Raw genomic sequence first — 18,928 nt, forward strand, 5'->3', positions numbered from 1 at the left:
ATAAGTTCTTTAAAAATATGAGGCAATGGAGCTTCTGGTGGCTTAGTGGGTTAAGGAGCCAATGGTGTCACCATGACTGAGGTCACTGCTGTGGTGCTGGTTTGATCCCTAGCCCAAGAAGTTCTGCATGTTGGAGTTCCCCTTGTGGCAGAGTGGAATGAATCCAACTGTGCTGCAGGCCAGCAGCTGTAGCTCTGATTCAACCCCTAGCCTGGGAACTTCCATATGCTGCAGGTGCAGCCCTAAAAAAAAAAAAAAAAAAAAAATTTCTGCAAGTCACAGATGTCCCCCCCTCCCCAGCCCCCAAAAAAATCTGAGGGAAAAAATAGCAAAGGTTGATACTTCATAAACCCAAGTGGAGGGTACATGAGTGTCCTGTTGTATTGCACTCTGTACTTTCTGTGAGTCTAAAATATTTTAATGACTTTTTTTTTTTTTTTTTGCTTTTTAAGGATGCACTTGCAGCATATGAAGGTTCCCAGCTTAGGCGTCGAATCAGAGCAGTAGCTGCCAGCCTACACCACAGCCACAGCAACAACAGATCTGAGCCATGTCTGTGACCTACACCACAGCTCATGGCAACACCACATCTTTAACCCACTGAGCGAGGCCAGGGAGCAAAGTCTCGTCCTCACGGATACGAGTAGGGTTCGTTTCCACTAAGCCCCAGTGGGAACTCCTTATGAGCTTTTTCTTTAAGTTTCTATCAGGAGTAGAGGACACAATTTCACCGTTCTCTGCACTAGAACAGCAGAATCCATGCAAAATTAATTCAGCATTTTTTTTAAAAAAAGTAAAGGATCTAGAGAAGAGTCACAATGACGTAAGAACATAACAGGGGACAATTTTCAAAGGATCTAAAGATCTAAACAGGCATAGCAGGGTTCCATGAAACCACTATTGAGGAAAGGGAGAGAAAAGAATAGCAACTGCCAGGAAGCAGGGTGAGACCAGGGTTGGGGGTGGAGGAGACAAAGAAGAGGCATTATTTTGTCAAAATGTCGTAAGACAAAAATGGAGGAAAGGAAACTCAATGCTATCCTGTCATCCCTGGGTGGAGAGAACAGATGTACCAATTTCGTAGAAAAGTCTCTCAAGTGGCTGACAAATTATTAGCACATCTTCATCAGGGAATTTTACCACAGTCTTGCGAACACTTCAGATGCATTTCCTCCATAGAATCTCTGCAACCAAGGAAATAAACAAGCCACTTCTCCGATACCAGCTAATACATCACAGGGCCTTTGCTCAGTAACAGGAAGGGGACTGCCGTCGGCCCCCCACCACCGTCATCCTCGCCTCCTGGCCTGTGTGGTCGCCTCCTCGAGAGTAGGTGGTGGACCTGGTGCCACGCTCCTGAAAGTGGAATGTGGCAGGCAATAGGACGTCACCCGTGCTCGGGGGATGAAGAGACTGTGCCTTGTTGTGGCCGCCCTCTCCCTCACCCACCTGCCTGCTCACTCTGAGGCTGACAGCTGACAGGATGCGATGGAGAGACCCAGGTAAGCAAGAACCTACAACAAACGGCTCAGCTCGGAAGGAACTGAGGGAGGCCTGCGAAGAACTCCAGCCTGCCGAAAGTCACGTGACTGAGGTGGGTGGAGCTTGAGAGGCCTGCAGGCACATGACCCAGCAAGTGCAGAGCTCTGGGATCCAGCCGAGCTGTGCAGACCCTACCCAGAGAAAAGGCGAGATTCTCCATACTGTTGTTTTAAACCGCTAAGTTTGGAGGTAAATTGTTCTGCAGTGACAGATAACTAAGACAGAGATCAAAATCCACCTCCCAATTCATTTGAGTAATTAAAAAAAAAAAAATCCACCTCCCTTAAGTGATTGCCCCTGAGGCCTATGTGAAGCTCTGGGACAGTCTCTGTTTGAGGTACTTCTTGCTGCTGCTCTTTGATGTATCTGTGAACTGTCCCTCTAGTCGAAAAGGGGGACAGACCATAGTGAGCATTCTGTACCATCCCAGAGAGGGAAGACGTGGATGAACCCAGAAACCATCATGTTCAGGGAAAGAAACCAGTCACACAAGACCCTTAATGTACAATCCCACTTGTAAGAAAGGTCCAGAATAGGGAAATTCGGAGACAAAAAGTAGACTAGTGGCTACCAGGGGCTGGAGGGACTGGGCAAAAAATGAGAGTAACTGCTAGTGGGTATGGCATTTCCTTCTGGGTGATAAAAGTTTTCTTGAAACCGATTCGCCCCCTAAAAATCCTAAAAACCATTGAACTGTACATATCGGATGAGTAAATTGTATGGTATGTGAATTATACCTCAATAAATTACATCTTAATAACTTATAATTTTAAAAAAACAAAAGCTAAGGAGTTCCTGTCATGGCTCAGCGGTGATGGACCCAACTAGGATCCATGAGGATGCAGGTTCAATCCCTGGCCTCGTTCAGTGGGTTAAGGAACTAGTGTTGCTGTAAGCTGTGGTGTAGGTCACAGAGGCGGCATGGATCTGGCATTGCTGTGGCTGTGGTATAGGCCAGTAGCTGTAGCTCCAATCTGACCCCTAGCCTGGGAGCTTCCATATGCCATGGGTGCAGCCCTAAAAAGCCAAAAAAAAAAAAAGCTAGAGTTATTAAGTATACAAGAATCAAAATTCTCAAATTTTTACCAATAAGAAAGAAAGGCTAGGGGTTCCCGCTGTGGCGCAGTGAGTTAATGACTCAGCTTGCCCCTGTGGCAGCGCTGGTTCAATCCCTGGCCCAGTGCTTGCACCTGTGGCATCTCGGCTCCAGCTTGGATTTGATCCCTGGCCCAGGAACATCCATTTGCCTTGGGCGCAGCCAAAAAGAAAAAGAGAGAGAGAGAGGTTATTCTAGCCAAAAGTATGTAACAGACACAAAATTTAATATTGCTAGAGTAAATTCTGACCACAGAAATAAAATGAAATAAAAGAACACAGCGAGGTCACCACTGTCACACAATCTTTTCTGCATTTAATGTGGAGCCCTTCACTTGCCCACGCAGTATAGTGAATGTGCACCAGGAAGAGCTCTGCCACTGTGTCTGCCACCACTGCTCACAGAGTACCGGGATCAAACAGAGAGCTCTGATGGCTTCCCACAGCCCAAAGCTAGTACAATGAAGATCTTACACTAGGCCATGAAGGACAAATGCCCCAGAACCTCAGAAAGGAACGTCTGCTAAAATAAAAACAAACAAACAAACAAAAAAGGTAAAGCCTAGCAAGGCCTAATTTGGAGTTCCCGTCGTGGCTTAGTGGTTAACGAAACCGACTAGTAACCATGAGGTTGTGGGTTCGATCCCTGGCCTTGTTCAGTGGGTTAAGGATCCGGCGTTGTGGTGACCTGTGGTGTAGGTCACAGATGCGGCTCGGATCCCACGTTGCTGTGGCTCTGGCATAGGCCGGCAGCTACAGCTCCGATTTGACCCCTAGCCTGGGAACCTCCATATGCCGCAGGAGCAGCCCTAGAAAAGACCAAAAAGAAAAAAGAAAAGAAAAGAAACTTCTGCTTTCTCTACCAAGGGGACATTCAATGCACTTAAGGAAGATATGTGACCATAAACTGTTCTGACCACACTCAGGGTGCAGGTTTGGCTGCTTTGCAGGTAAAGCCCAGGCACCGTGTCAGAAGAGACTTCACAGTGCCCGTCGCCTGCACCAGAGCAAAAGGGAACCCCCAGAAGCTCCACTGAGAGGCCACTGTCCTCTCGTCACTAGTGAGATGAGCTTGCTCTGTGACACAGACAAACCAAGACCCCTCTTGGAGGAGGAGGCCATGGTGATTCAAAAACTTGAATCAAGAGCAAGAAAACAGCAAGAAGGCTAAGAACAATGTGTAACCGACAGTAATAATCCTTGTTGCCACCATGGACGGCATAGCAAAAGCTGTAAGAGGAAACAAGAGGCTATAAAACAGAGGTGAGGGGTTCCCTTTGTGGCTCAGCGGAGATGAATCTGACTAGTATCCATGAGGATGCAAGTTCAATCCCTGGCCTCGCTCAGTGGGTTAAGGATCCGGCGTTTGCCCGTGAGCTGCGGGTGTAGGTCGCAGAAGCGGCTCAGATCTGGCGTTGCTGTAGCGGTGGTGGAGGCCAGCGGCTACAGTTCCGATTCAACCCCTAGCCTAGGAACCTCCATATGCCACATGTGCGGCCTAAAAAGACCAAAAAGAAAAAACAAACGAACAACAACAACAACAAAATAACAGTCTGGAAAAACTGGGGACAAAATTTCATTACCCTCCAGGCCTTGCCTGCACAGAGACTGGTTCTCATTGCATGTAAAACAAATTACATATTGTACGTCAGCAGCCTGCCCTATGGAAAGGGTCTCTGAGAGGGAGTCAAGAGGTTTTCTACCGAATTCGGAGAAGCAGTGTGAACTCTAGACCTCCATCTTTCCACTGAAAAATTGCAGAAGACAATCCAGTTCAAAGGCTCACTGTAATAAACATAATAGAATTTGGTGAGGGGGTGGGAAATTTTCAGTTGCTTGATGGAAAAGCCATTAAAACCAGAACAATTGTTTTTTTAATCTCTCATCTTCTTTTTCAATTCCAAGTAACATGGAAAGCAAATACTGTCTGTATCACATGTTTTTCTTCTTCTACCCAAAGAGTCATCAATAAAAAATAAAAGACTTGGAGTTCCCGTCATGGCTCAGTGATTAACGAATCTGACTAGGAACCATGAAGTTGAGGGTTCGATCCCTGGCCTTGCTCAGTGGGTTGAGGATCCGGTGTTGCTGTGAGCTGTGGTGTAGGTTGCAGACATGGCTCAGATCCTGAGTTGCTGTGGCTCTCGCATAGGCCAGTGGCTACAGCTCCAATTAGACTGCTAGCCTGGGAACCTCCATATGCTGTGGGAGTGGCCCTAGACAAAGACAAAAAAAAAAAAGACTTAATGCCCACCTATCAATTCAATAGCTGTCCTGAATTTAAGAACATTATCAACTATACTGACTGAACACACCCCTGGATCCTACAACACTCACACTTCTCTCAGCTCACTGGATAGGATAAAACTTACAGAGAAAACAAAGAATCCATCTCACCCAGAACATTCTGTTTCTTCCTCAATCTTTTTATCAGAATCTCAAAGTAATCAAACAGTGGTTTCATTTCTCCTTGGTCCCATCTGGCTTTTAGAGCAGGATGAAATGCATTTTTTTTTTTTTTTTTGTCTTTTGAGGACTGTACCCTCAGCATATGCAGGTTCCCAGGCTAGGGGTCAAATTGGAGCTGTAATTGCTGGCCTACACCATTGCCACAGCCACACCAGATCCGGGCAGAATCTTCAACCTACACTATAGCTAACGGCAATGCTGGATCCTTAACCCATTGAGTGAGGCCAGGGATCGAAACTAAATCCTCATGGATGCTAGTCAGATTCGTTTCCGCTGAGCCACAAACAGGAACTCCACAAAATGCATTTTTTAAAATAATACTAGGGGATTTCCCAATGTGGTGCAATGGGATCAGGGATGTCTTAAGAGCACTGGGACACAGGTTCTATCCCTGGCCCAGCACAATGGGTTAATGATTCCGCATTGCCGCAGGTGTGGCTTAGATCATAACTGTTCCTCGGATCTGATCCCTGGCCCTCGAACTGCATATGCTGTGGGGCAGCCAATATAGGAAAAAAAAAATAATGATGATAATAATATGCAGTGTTTGTCTTAACTAAGACCCTCAAAACTGTTACCAAGGTCTGAAGCAAAGAAGATAAATTTCAAAAAATGATGACCTAGGCCAAGAAGGTAAGAGGGAGACAGAAAAGAAGGGAGAGACACTTGAGAATAATGTTAAGGGCATCTCCAAAAAGAAGAACAAAGGCAGAAATGCAAAGGAAACAAGGAGGGAAAGGAGCCACAACTAAACATGGCTAGGTGAGTAAGGCCTACTTCAGAAGAAATAAACAGTTAATAAAGACAGAAACATGGGAGTCCCCTGGTGGCCTAGAAGTTAAGGATCTAGTGCTGTGTGCTGTGGCGTAGGTCACTGCTGTGGAACAGGTTTGATCCTAGGCCCAGGAACTTGTGCATGCCATAGGCATGGCCAAAAAGAAAAACAAAGAAACAAACAAAAAAAAAACCCCAAAACAGAAGCATTTGTTGCTGGTGTCATAAAGATCACAGTAAAAACAAGGAAAAGAATTAATGGATCAGGAGTTCCTGTTGTAGTGCAGTGGAAACGAATCCACCTAGTATCCATGAGGATGCAGGTTCGATCCCTGGCCTCACTCAGTGGGTTAAGGATCCGGCATTGCCATGAGCTGTGGCGTAGGTCGCAGATGCAGCTCGGATCCCAAGTTGCTGTGGCTGTGGTGTAGACCGGCAGCTGCAGCTCCTATTTGACCCCTAGCCTGGGAACTTTCATATGCTGCAGGTGCGACCCTAAAAAGACAAACAAACAAAAAAATTAATGTAATGTAATGTAAGACTTGAAGAAAATAAACATGAAGACCTCACTTCTAAAAAAAAACTATAAAGGAATTCCTGTCCTGGCTCAGGGGAAACAAATCTGACTAGCATCTATGAGGAACGCAGGTTCGATCCCTAGCCTTGCTCAGTGGGTTAAAGGATCTGGCCAGTGTTGCTGTGAGCTGTGGTATAGGTTGCAGATGGGGCTCAGATATGGCACTGCTATGGCCATGGCATAGGCTATATCTCCTGGTTCAACTCCTAGCCTGGGAAACTCCATATGCCGCGGGTGCAACCCTAAAAGACAAAACAAAAAACTATAATTCTCACACTTAAAAGGCCAGCGAAGTAGGAACCATATCAAGAAAATAAAAGAAGCACATCCCCAAGGCCATCCTGACATCGGGCACAGATTTGGAGAAGGGCCTAGAAGGTGTCCTCAGGACACGAGGCTCAAAGAAAAAAACCACTGGACACCAATAAGCCAAGTCTTCATACTACAAAAAGAAACAAGGTTCCAAAACCTATCAGAAAGTAAGGAAAAATGAAACAGAAGAGAGAGTTCCTGTCGTGGCGCAGTGGTTAACGAATCCGACTAGAAACCATGAGGTTTTGGGTTCGACCCCTGGCCTTGCTCAGTGGGTTAAGGATCTGGCTTTGCTGTGAGCTGTGGTGTAGGTCGCAGAGGCAGCTCGGATCAGAGTTGCTGTGGCTCTGGCGTAGGCTGGCAGCTACAGCTCTAATTAGACCCCTAGCCTGGGAACCTCCATATGCTGTGGGAGTGGCCCTAGAAACGGCAAAAAGACAAAAAAAAAAAAAAGGAAACAGAAGAGAATACAAGCCTACGTCCTAGTTACCTGTCTTTTCTCAGGTGCAAAAGCAAAAATATGAAACATGGAAGGTCTATAGGAATCTGCCTACATTTTTGTTTGTTTGTTTTGTTTTGGATTTTCTAGGGCTGCACCCACGGCATATCGAGGTTCCCAAGCTAGGGGTCTAGTCAGAGCTGTAGTCGCCGGCCTTTGCCAGAGCCACAGCAACTCGGGATCCAAGCTGAGTCTGTGACCTACACCACAGCTCACGGCAACGCCATATCCTTAACCCACTGAGTGAGTCCAGGGATCGATCCTGTAATCTCATGGTTCCTAGTTGGATTCATTAACCACTGAGCCACAATGGGAACTCCTGGCTAAATCTTTACAGCTGCAAAAACACAGGAAAAAGAGACATGATTGTCAAGGGACATATTTCTTAGAAATCAGTGGATAAATGGATTTACAATGGGCAAGGTTATTAATATTAAATAAAAACCAATCTTGGGTAGGAAAATAGGAATTGAACAAGTAATGCACACATAGCTGCAGTTACAACAGTGATTGATTTATGTAGTAAAATACAAAAAAAGTGTTTTTAACAGTCCATCTACACCAAATTCTTAAATAAATAATAAAACATATATTAAAGTATAGGAAATAGAACCATAGGGCTTGTCAGGTATCATTTTTTTTTTTTTTTGGCCAAACCCTCAGCATGCAAAAGTTCCCACAAGAGGGATCAGACCCGTGCCACAGCAGTGACACAGATCCTTAGCTGCTAGGCTACCAGAGAACTCCAGATATCACTTTTAATAGTAATAAGGAGTTTCACTCTTTCAAAAAATTATTAGGCAGGTACATAAATGGACTGGCATATAAGCATTAATCAGATATTGTCTCTAATTTCAAGTAGCTTAGATCTAGGAAGAGAAAGTTGTCTAGATAAAAGGGCAATTTTTCAGGATACATCTAGATAAAAGAGATAAATGCCATTAATAAGGTATAGCTCAAGAATTATGGGAGGTGGAGGGAGGAAAAGATCACTTCTGGTCAAGGATTCTGGGAAACTTCCCTGGAAAAGGTGGCATCTGAGATGTGCCTTGAAAAACGGCTTGGAGACTGACATCAGCCCATCTGGATTTGGGGAGAGGGCCCAGTGTGTACCTAAGCAGAAATTCAAAAAGGCCTTGGTACATATGAACAAACCGTGCGTGGTTCAGAGAGGACCAATCCAAGGTAAAAACCCACACGACTTGATTCATCAAAGGTTCCTTATGTGTGGATTATCTGCCCAGCATCAAAGGAGCTACCAGGGGTACAAAAATAAGGAATATATTTTGGCCTTGCCCAGGGCATGTGAAATTTCCTGGACCAGGGATCAAACCCAAGCTAGAGTAGTGACCTGAGTAGTTCCCATCATGGCTCAGTGGTTAACGAGTCCGCCTAGGAACCACAAGGTTGCGGGTTCGATCCCTGGCCTCGCTCAGTGGGTTAAGGATACGGTGTTGCCGTGAGCTGTGGTGTAGGTCGCAGAAGCGGCTCGGATCTGGCATTGCTGTGGCTCTGGGGTAGGCCATGGCTACAGCTCCGATTAGACCCCTAGCCTGGGAACCTCCATATGCCATGGGAGCAGCCCTAGAAAAGGCAAAAAGACCAAAAAAAAAAAAAAAAAGTAGCGACCTAAGCCACTGCAGTGATGCTGGATCCTTAACCTACTGTACCACAAGGGAACTCCTAGACTTAAAAGGATTGAGTAGAGGAAAAAAGAGAGAAGAGTCAAGGATGACATCATGGTTTCAATCCAAGGAAAAAGAGCCAGAAGGAAGTACTGTCAACAACAAACAGGAACACGGGTGAAGGAACAAATCAGCAGGGGCAGCTAAGTGCACAATGTCCAGACTGAGCCGATGGTAGAAGCAGGAAATCCATACAAACAACAGAATCCCAAGGGTAAAAAAAGGTGTGAAGGGAGGCTGGGACCAGAGAATGCTCCTGGAAACGACAGGTATGTCATGAAAATTTTTTTTTATGGCCTCACCCACAGCATAAGCAAGTTCTGAGGGCCAGAGATTGAATCCAAGCAGCAGCTGCAGCAACTCTGGATCCTTTAACCCACTGCACCAGGCTGGGGGTTGAACCTGCACCTCCACAGCAGGCACTGCGGTCGGATTCTTAACCCACTGCATCACAGTGGGTTAAAATTCTTAACCCACTCTTGTGATGAGATTTTTATTAGTCCATTAAGGACAAGTTCTTGGGTGGGGTTGGAAGGATTGAATGAAGCAATGGGAGAAGGAAACCAGTGGCACAAAAGCTAAGGAGAATTTCAAGAAAGCGAACAATGACAAAACCAAGAGATTGTGCAGAATGAGAATCTGGTCTCCAGGAGGTTAACGTTAGTGGGACCCTCTGAAGGCAGCAAGGTTTTAGGGAGAGTGAGTGGTTAGGAACAAAGGTCCTGGGCCAATTCTTACGAAGTCTGGTAATCCAGGGAGGGAGAGAAGCATCAAGGAAAAGCAGAAGCTAGAAAAGGTCCTTTTCTTATGGCATCATTTTGGTACTTTCTCATTTTTCCTTTATTTTTAGGGCCATATCTGCAGCATATGGAAGTCCTCAGGCTAGGGGTCAAATCAGAGCTGCAGCTGCCAGCCTACACCACAGCCACAGAAACAAAGGATCCGAGCCGCATCTGGGGTCTACACCACAGCTTACAGTGATATGGGATCCTTAACCCAACGAGCAAGGCCGGGGATTAAAACCACATCCTCATAGATACTGGTCAGGTTCTTAAGACCCTGAACCACAAAGAAACTCCTCTTTTTCCTTAAAAAAAAAAAAAAGAAGTCAACATGATTACTGGCTGTGAGGGGAAAAAAAATTAAATGGATGCAAAAATATTAAAGCAAAAGAGAGAAAAAGGATTAATGATGAAGCACAAAGGAGGGACTGGTATTAAGATTAAAAATGACAAAAAAAAAAAAAGGAGTTCCTGTCAAGGCACAGTGGAAATGAATCCGACCAGGAACCATGAGGTTGTGGGTTTGATCCCTGGCCTCACTCAGTGGGTTAAGGATCCGGCATTACTGTGAGCTGTGGTGTAGGTCACAGACATGGCTCGGATCTGGCATTGCTGTGGCTGTGGTGTAAGCCAGCAGCTATAGCTCCAATTAGACCCCTAGCCTAGGAACCTCCATATGCAGCAGGTGCGGCCCTAAATAAAAAAAATAAAACAAAAAAAGACAAGTCCAGCCTCGGAGAAGAAGAGGGACAATTCCTTCTGGAATAAAAGAAGACAGAGCATGCAGTCGTGTTTTTACTAAAACAGTGCACACATATAGCTTGACTTTTTCAGTAAAGCACGAAATAGCTTCACTGCAAATATCAGGTTTAGAGTTCATATACTGGGGAAAAGATCAGAAAAGGCACCACGGAGGCTAATATACAATAAAAATTAAGTTTTTAAAATTCCACAAGGTTCATAATAGGAAAGCAAATTTCAACCACAAACTTTCTATCAAAATAAAACAGGGAAAAAAAGCAATGCTGATGTTAAAATGTTGAAGAAAAAAATAAAATAGGCCAGAGGAAGGCATTCAGTCAGATACCATTTATACATCTAAGATTTTTTTATCATAAGCAGGTATGCTTATTCAAAAATATAAGGACACTTTTTTTTTTACCCAAGCCGCTACAGTGACAACATCGGATCCTTAAGCTGCTGTGCTACAAGGGAACTCCCTATAAGGACACTTTTAATTTTAAAAAGACCTGGTTTTGGAGTTCCCGTCGTGGCGCAGTGGTTAACGAATCCGACTAGGAACCATGAGGTTGCGGGTTCGGTCTCTGCCCTTGCTCAGCGGGTTAACGATCCAGCGTTGCTGTGAGCTGTGGCGTAGGTTGCAGACGTGGCTCGGATCCCGAGTTGCTGTGGCTCTGGTGTAGGCCGGCAGCTACAGCTCCGATTCCACCCCTAGCCTGGGAATCTCCATATGCCGCAGGAGCGGCCCAAAGAAATAGCAAAAAGACAAAAAAAAAAAAAAAGGTCATTAAAAAAAAAAAAAAAAGACCTGTTTTTTAAAACACCCCAAGTTTCAGGTTCCACAAAAGCAGAGACCCTACTGGTTTACAGTGCCTGGCTTACAGTAGCTCCTCCATGAATATTTGTGAGATGTTGGGTGATGTTTTATAGTTTCCACAGAAGCAACATGAATGAACAAAAAAAGAGAGAGCACAGACTAAGCATGCAAGGTGGCAGAGGCCTCCAGAGGGCTGAATGATGCCCTTCCCCCCACAAAGATATGTCCACGCCCCAACCTCTGAAACCTGTGAATGTGACCTTATTCCAAAGAGTCTTTGCAAAACACAATTAAGTTAAGGACTTTGAGACAGGACCGTTCTAGGTTACCCAGGTGGGTTCTAAATCCAAGGACATGAGTCCCTACTAGGGAGAGAAGGAAAGCTGGCACTGGCACATGGAGGAGAAGGCCATGGGAAGACGAGGCAGAGCCTGGAGCCAAACAGCCACAAGTCAAGGGAACACCCAGAGCCATCAGAAGCTCAAAGAGGCAAGGAAGGGAATCTTCCGACAGCCTTCTGAGGGAGCACGGCCCTGCCGCCACCGTGACTGCAGACATCTAGCCTCCACAGCTTGAGAGAATAAATTTCTGTAATTTTAAGCCACCCGGTTCTTGGCAACTTGTTATGGCAGCCCTAGAAAAACGATGCCAGGTCAGTACAGCTACATAAATTATATACCATCTAGAAACCATGAGGTTGCGGGTTCGATCCCTGGCCTAGCTCAGTGGGTTGAGGATCCGGTGTTGCCGTGGGCTATGGTGTGGGTTGCACATGCCACTCAGATCCCATGTTGCTGTGGCTCTGGCGTAGGCCGGGGGCTACAGCTCTGATTCGACCCCTGGCCTGGGAACCTCCATGTACCACGGAATCGGCCCAAGAAATGGCAAAAAGACAAAAAAATAAAAAAATAAATTATATACCAGATTAAATGGGCTACTGTCCCCTAGGAGACAAAAGATCACACTAAGAATTTCATCTAGGAGTTCCTGTTGTGGCACAGCAGAAACGAATCTGACAAGGAACCATGAGGTTGTGGGTTAGATCCCTGGCCTGTGGTGTAGGTCGCAGATGTGGCTTGGATCCTGTGTTGCTGTGGTTGTGACATACGCCGGCAGCTGTAGGTCTGATTTGACCCCTAGCCTGGGAACCTCCATATGTCTTAGGTATGGACCTAAAAAGCCAAAAAAAAAAAGAATTTCATCCATACCAGTGGACAGATGGAAGGGCCATCTGTGCAAAGGTGAGCAAAGTTGAAGTTTCCATTTAGATAAAGCATAGAGATAGGCAAGGTCATCACATAACAGTAAAATATATAACAAATAATAACAACATGCTGTATTGGAAGAAAATAAAAAGAGATACAATAACCTCAAGTGATGACTAATTAATTAGAATATTAATAAAAATACTACAAACTTAAGACTTAATAACAAAACAGAAACAAAGGAGTTGCATCTGTATTATGAAGTATTTCAAACATTCAAAAAAGATTAGAATAGTAAAATAAATATCCTTTACCTAATACCCAGTATTAATAAATCTTGACATTTGGCCAAATTTACTTTTTTTTAGGGCCATGCCTGCGGCATATAGAGATTCCCAGGCTAGGGGTCGAATTGGAGCTACACCTGCTAGCCTACACCACAGCCACAGCAACATGGGATCCGAGCTGCGTCTGTGACCTACACCACAGCTCATGGCAACACTGGATCCTGAACCCGCTGAGCTAGGCCAGGGATCAAACCCACAACCTCATGGTTCCTAGTTGGATTTGTCTCTACTGAGCCACTATGGGTACTCCAACATGTGGCCAAATTTACTTCAGAATTCTTTTGAAGGAATAAAAAATTTCAGATACAGTAGAAACTCTATATACCTCCTAGCCAGGCTTTTTCTCCTCGCTGCCACCTTAAAGGTAACCACTGTTCCAAAGCTGAGTATATCATTCCCACATACATTTCTAGACACCAGTAACAGTATTTGATATATTTACCATTTGCATAAATAGCAATTAGGTGTTGAAAAAGACTAGATTTATGGCATCTCAGGGTACCTAGTTCAGCAGAGATATTTGAAGAAAAAGCAGTATAACTCATTAATGAGAAATTACCTGTACAATACCTTCAGAAGACATAATTGCCTGATTATAGAATGCGCGGCCAAAGTGATCTCGATCTGCAAATATCTCTGCTTGTCGAGGTAAGTTTGCCCCTCCTGAGTCAACTGAAAACAAGAGAAAAAACAAAATAATTACAACTCTATGAGCAAAACAGGCTACACACAGGAAGACTTGTCTCAATGACAGCATCTTCTTAATCACATACACAGAAAACCTGCCTTATCTTTCGGAACCCTTCTATAGCCTCTTTCTCCAATCCTTCAATGCAGCCACCTAAGGTTACTGTTTTCTTCCAAAACTAGGCTCTCCTGCTCCTGTGCAAAATTCCACTTGAAATGTTCACAACCTTCTCTCCTTTGATGATTAGCCCCAGCAACACCAAAAATCTTAAACCAGGAGTTCCCTGGTGGCCTAGCATTATTTAAGGGTTCGGTGTTGTCACTGCTATGGCATGGGTTTGATCCCTGGCATGGGAACATCTGCATGGCTTGGGTGCAGCCAAAATTAATTAATTAATTAATTAAAATAAAATCTGGGAGTTCCCATTGTGGCTCAGTGGTAACAAACCCGACTAGTAGCCATGAAGATGCAAGTTTGATCCCTGGCCTTTCTCAGTGAGTTAAGGAGCTGACATTGCTGTGAGCCATGGTGTAGGTCACAGAAGTGGTTCGGATCTGGCGTTGCTGTGGCTGTGGCTGTGGCTGTGGCTGGCAGAGCAGCTCCAATTTGACCCCTAGCCTGGGAATCTCCATATGCTGGCTGTAGCCCTAAAAAGCTAAATAAATAAATAAGATAAAACCTTAAACCAGTTCAGCTAAAAATGCATCTTCCCCTCTTTTAAAACAATACAAAAGTCATCTATAGGATTCATGTGACCATTTTATCACACACTGATTTTTTTTTTTCTTTTCGCCTTTTCTAGGGCTGCACCCGAGGCATATGGAGGTTCCCAGGCTAGGGGTTGAATCGGAGCTACAGCAGCCGGCCTACACCAGAGCCACAGCAATGCGGGATCTGAGCCGCGTCTGCAACCTACAGCACAGCTCATGGCAATGCCGGATCCTTAACCCACTGAGCAAGACCAGGGATTGAACACGCAACCTCATGGTTCCTAGTCAGATTCGTTAACCGCTGAGCCACGACGGGAACACCAGGAAGTGCCCATTTTAAACTCCCTTGCTTTTATGCTCTTTTAAAAATATCCTTAGAGGAGTCCCTGTTCTGGCACAGGGGAAACAAATCCAACTAGGACCATGAGGTTTCAGGTTCGATCCCTGGCCTCACTCAGTGGGTTAAGGATCTGGCGTTGCCGTGAGCTGTGGTGTAGGTCGCAGACTCGGCCTGGATCTGGCGTGGCTGTGGCTGTGGCTGTGGCTGTGGCCAGCAGCTACAGCTCCAATTAGACCCCTAGCCTGGGAACCTCCATATGCCTGGGGTGTGGCCAGAAAAAGACAAAAAGACCAAAAAACAAAACAAAACAAAACCTTAGAAAATTGACAGGATACTGTAAACCAACTATAATGGAAAAAATAAAAATCATTAAAAATACATATTATCCTTAGATTTAAATGCACTTTAATTCCAAATGTCTGCTCAAATCATGTACATACTCAAGCATTTAACCTAGTACCTGGTACTCAAGAGATCCATAAATATTAGCTATCGTTTGTTCATAGCCTGCACCCATTATGATTAACAGAAAAACAATACACAGGAAAAAAAAAATCACTCATGTAGAGGGAAAAATGGCAAACCACAAAATATTGCCAGGGTTTCTCCTCAGCGATGTCATTATGGGTAGTTCTCATTTATTTTTTTCTTGCAGAGTTTTAGCAAAGAATATGAATTTCTTTTGTAATTAGGAGAGAAACCAATAGTTTTTTAAAATACCCATTGATAACTTCATATATATAGCCTTTTAAACAATCTTGTATTTTTCCAGCGAACAGTTTATTTTACGATTCCTGTGACTTGCCCAAGTAAATGCAGGGAAGCCTGTTCTGCATCGCGATTTCCTGTGCCCGTAAGTGTTTTTTCACGGTCACTGGGTAGTAGGTGCCTCCTTTGATGGTGGCATCATTGGCAACAATCATGCATTCTACTCTGAAAGGCAGAAAGTTCATCAGAAAGTATGAGAGATTCCTTCAAAGTAAAGATACGACATCTCATTATAAGACACTCCAATATAACCTGCTACCAATGACACCAATGACAGCCATTGATAGACAATCTTATGACACAAAAGCTTTAATCACAGTTCATATATTCCTTTGTATAATAAATTTACAAAGTCATACTTGATTTTTAAGAATTATCACCCACCTTAGTAGTGAAAAACTAACAACTTAAGCCATATTTCATAACAGTTCTTTGAAAGAAAGGACCCTAACAAGATAATAATAATACAAAAATGATCCAAAAAATTCAAGTCTCAGGATGAGAAAATTCCTCATGATAACCTTCAAATTTCCTTTTAGACAGGTAATTTTCAAAATAAAAACTGATCCATCAAAGCCATTTATTTTTCTGGAGTTCCCACTGTGGCTCAGCAGGTTAAGAACCCAACATAGAATCCAATAGGATGCGGGTTCAATCCCCGGCCTCGCTCAGTGGGTTAAGGATCTGGCGTTGCTGCAAGCTGAGACATAAGTTGCAGATTTGACTCCTAGCCCAGGAACTTCCACTACAAAGTATTTATTTTTCGTATATTCAAATGTTCTTGGAGTTCTCTTGTGGCTCAGCACTGTCACTGCTATGGTTCTGGTTACAGCTATGGCATGGGTTCAGTCCCTGGCCCAGGAACTTCCACATGCCTTTAAAGAAAAAAAAAAAAAAAAAGGAAATTCAAAACACAACATGTATCTTGTTGAAAGTAACAATAAGTGCAAACTTGAAACTAGTGTATTGAAAACAGCATATACTATGAGGCTTTAGTGGTGCCTTTTCCCACCAAAACCAGTTTGTCAGGTCCCTCAGCCCACAAGTAACAGGCAAGGGCAGCGAAAGGAATAAAGAGGGCCAGAGAGGGAGCCTGCTCAGTATTACCAAGAAACCTGAGGATCAGAGGCTTACTTAAAACTCGAGAGAACGACAATGCGGTCTTTTCAAAATGTGATCTTTATACTTAGATGTTTTTGTTACCCTCACTTTATATCCTCGAGAATTCTAAAAGTCATTCATTTAATCCTTGCTGAAAATGAAGTGGAGAACAGCCAACTAAGCAGGGAATTTTGTACTTCCACTTGGGTATGCGGCCAGCAGGGCTCACAGGGTAACAGGGTTCTTTTCCTTGGAGCATCACTTTTATTCATTAGGTCCTTCAAAGGCTTTTTCCACATATAATCAATATTTCACAGAGTAGGGTCTAAATTTTTAATGACTTTAATATTAAACAAAGTAGACTTCAAAAGGCATCTAGGCTTACAGCGGGCCATAACCCCACACCTCCAGAGTCTGGTCACACTTGCCTGCCCTGGGGGTGGCTGTGCTTTTAGAAAAGCTTCGGAAGCTCTGGTACAGAAAAGAGTCAGCCTAAGAAGTCAGGCAAAGCTAGGCTGAAATTCTGGCTCTGCCACTTGCTGGATATGAGGCCTTGGACAAGAGACATAGCCATTTTTACGCATTTAAAGGTCACAGACGTTACAGAATGAGAAATAAAATTAATCCACAACAATACTGCACTAGACATCTACTGCTTTTGCCTACTCAGCATATACTCTTTTGGCAACAAAACTAAACTTTCTTTCAGAAACTGTCTTTTCTCTAATTTTAATCCATGTGGTTCTAGTGGGACTGACCCCAAAGCCCATCTTCAGAGTTGAGCACAAGGACCAGGCCTTTCCACTCAGCATCCACACTGTGGCTCTGAAATGGACTCTGGGGAGTTCCCATTGTGGTGCAGCAGAAACAAATCCAACTAGGAACCATGAGGTTTCAGGTTCAATCCCTGGCCTCGCTCAGTGGGTTAAGGATCCGGCATTGCCATGAGCTGTGGTGTGGGTCGCAGATGCAGCTTGGATCCTGCACTGCTGTGGCTATGGTGTACGCTGGCGGCTACAGTTCCCTAGCCTGGGAACCTCCATATGCCACACATGCGGCCCTAAAAAAAGACAAAAAAAAAAAAGACAAAATGGACTCGGTCCCAGGCCTGTACCCTCGGCTTCCCTCCTACTGCAGCTGCTAAAGCTGATAGATCCTAAGCCAGGGATGTCTGTGGTCAGCTCTGCCTTGGGGTTTGGGGAGCCTACTCAGGAACAAAACCAAAAACCTGCTTGGGACCTGCTAACACTGCATGAGCGCCTAGATCCAGCGAGGCCCAAACTTAGCAGTTAAGACATTGGAGTTCCCATCGTGGCGCAGTGGTTAACGAATCCGACTAGGAACCATGAGTTTGTGGGTTCGGTCCCTGGCCTTGCTCAGTGGGTTAACGATCCGGCGTTGCCGTGAGCTGTGGTGTAAGTCGCAGATGCGGCTCGGATCCCGCATTGCTGTGGCTCTGGCCTGGGCCAGTGGCTACAGCTCTGATTGGACCCCTAGCCTGGGAACCTCCAAATGCCGCGGTAGCGGCCCAAGAAATAGCAAAAAAAAAAAGACAAAAAAAAAGACATCGATAAATTCTTTTTTTGTTTAAAGAAAGAATGCTGGAGTTCCCCCTGTGGTGAAATGGGTTAAGAATCCAACTGGAATGGCTCAGGTCACTGCAGAGGCCCAAGTTTAATCCCCAGCCTGGCACAATGCATTAAAAATATCTGGCATTGCCACAGCTGTGGCGTAGGTCACACCTGTGACATGGACTCAATCCCTGGCCCAGGAACGTCCAGACACCACAGGTGCAACCATTTAAAAAAAAAGAAGAATGTTGACAATATTCAACCATACTAATTACATAAGAAAGGTCCCTCTCAATTACAAGGAATTCTTTTTCCGTCATACTATCCAACACTAGAGCAATTCAAGTAAAAAGGTAAAAATCAGTCCTGCCTTGGCCCCTGCCTCACAGAAAAGAGTCTCATAAGCTAAAATGCACACACTCAATCCAGAGCCGTGGCTGCTGAGGTTCCTAGAGAACCACCTCGGAGGGTGGGGTCTGCGAGGAGAGGGTCGATATAAAGTTTAACATTTGCAGTGGAATGAAATAAGGCTGTGCTCTGGTCTCCTGTCTCTTTGGCATTACTGTGGCATAAGGTTTGGGGGTTCAAGAAGGAAGTCCGAAGCAGCAACAATGGCAAGTGGCTATGGTCATACCTCCCCCGAAGGCACAGATGATGGGAGAAGGTGGAAGAGCACCTCCCCACCACCAGCATCTGCGTCCAATGCAGTTCTCTCAGGCTGAATGATCTCATAGCCGAGGTCTGCCAGTGGCTTGACGTTGGGCAAGTTATTTGCCTTTCTAAGGCAGTTTCTTAAGCAGAATGGTGCTGACTATAATAGCACCCCTTCTCACAGAGCTGAGGTGAAGATTAAGACAATCAGTGGGAAGTGTCTATTGCCATACGAGGCATGGTGACTGCGTGGC

At 44.7% G+C, this 18,928-nt stretch overlaps 1 protein-coding gene across 3 annotated transcripts in view; it reads right to left on the minus strand.

Annotated features, from left to right (window-relative positions):
* Positions 1-18,928, minus strand: part of MCCC2 (methylcrotonyl-CoA carboxylase subunit 2) — a 76,220-nt gene that overhangs the window by 38,794 nt on the left and 18,498 nt on the right. For all 3 annotated transcript variants that reach the window (XR_007136717.1, XM_047794238.1, XM_047794148.1), the window contains exons 5-6: positions 15,389-15,516; positions 13,405-13,517 (exon numbers count right to left, since the gene is read on the minus strand). Coding sequence is in view for 2 of the 3 variants with exons in the window: in XM_047794238.1 (XP_047650194.1) it covers positions 13,405-13,517; positions 15,389-15,516 (241 nt within the window). In the remaining variant the exon portion in view is untranslated. The remainder of the gene's footprint in view (positions 1-13,404; positions 13,518-15,388; positions 15,517-18,928) is intronic.

The sequence above is a fragment of the Phacochoerus africanus genome, chromosome 1 (assembly GCF_016906955.1).
Source record: "Phacochoerus africanus isolate WHEZ1 chromosome 1, ROS_Pafr_v1, whole genome shotgun sequence".
NCBI lineage: Eukaryota > Metazoa > Chordata > Mammalia > Artiodactyla > Suidae > Phacochoerus > Phacochoerus africanus.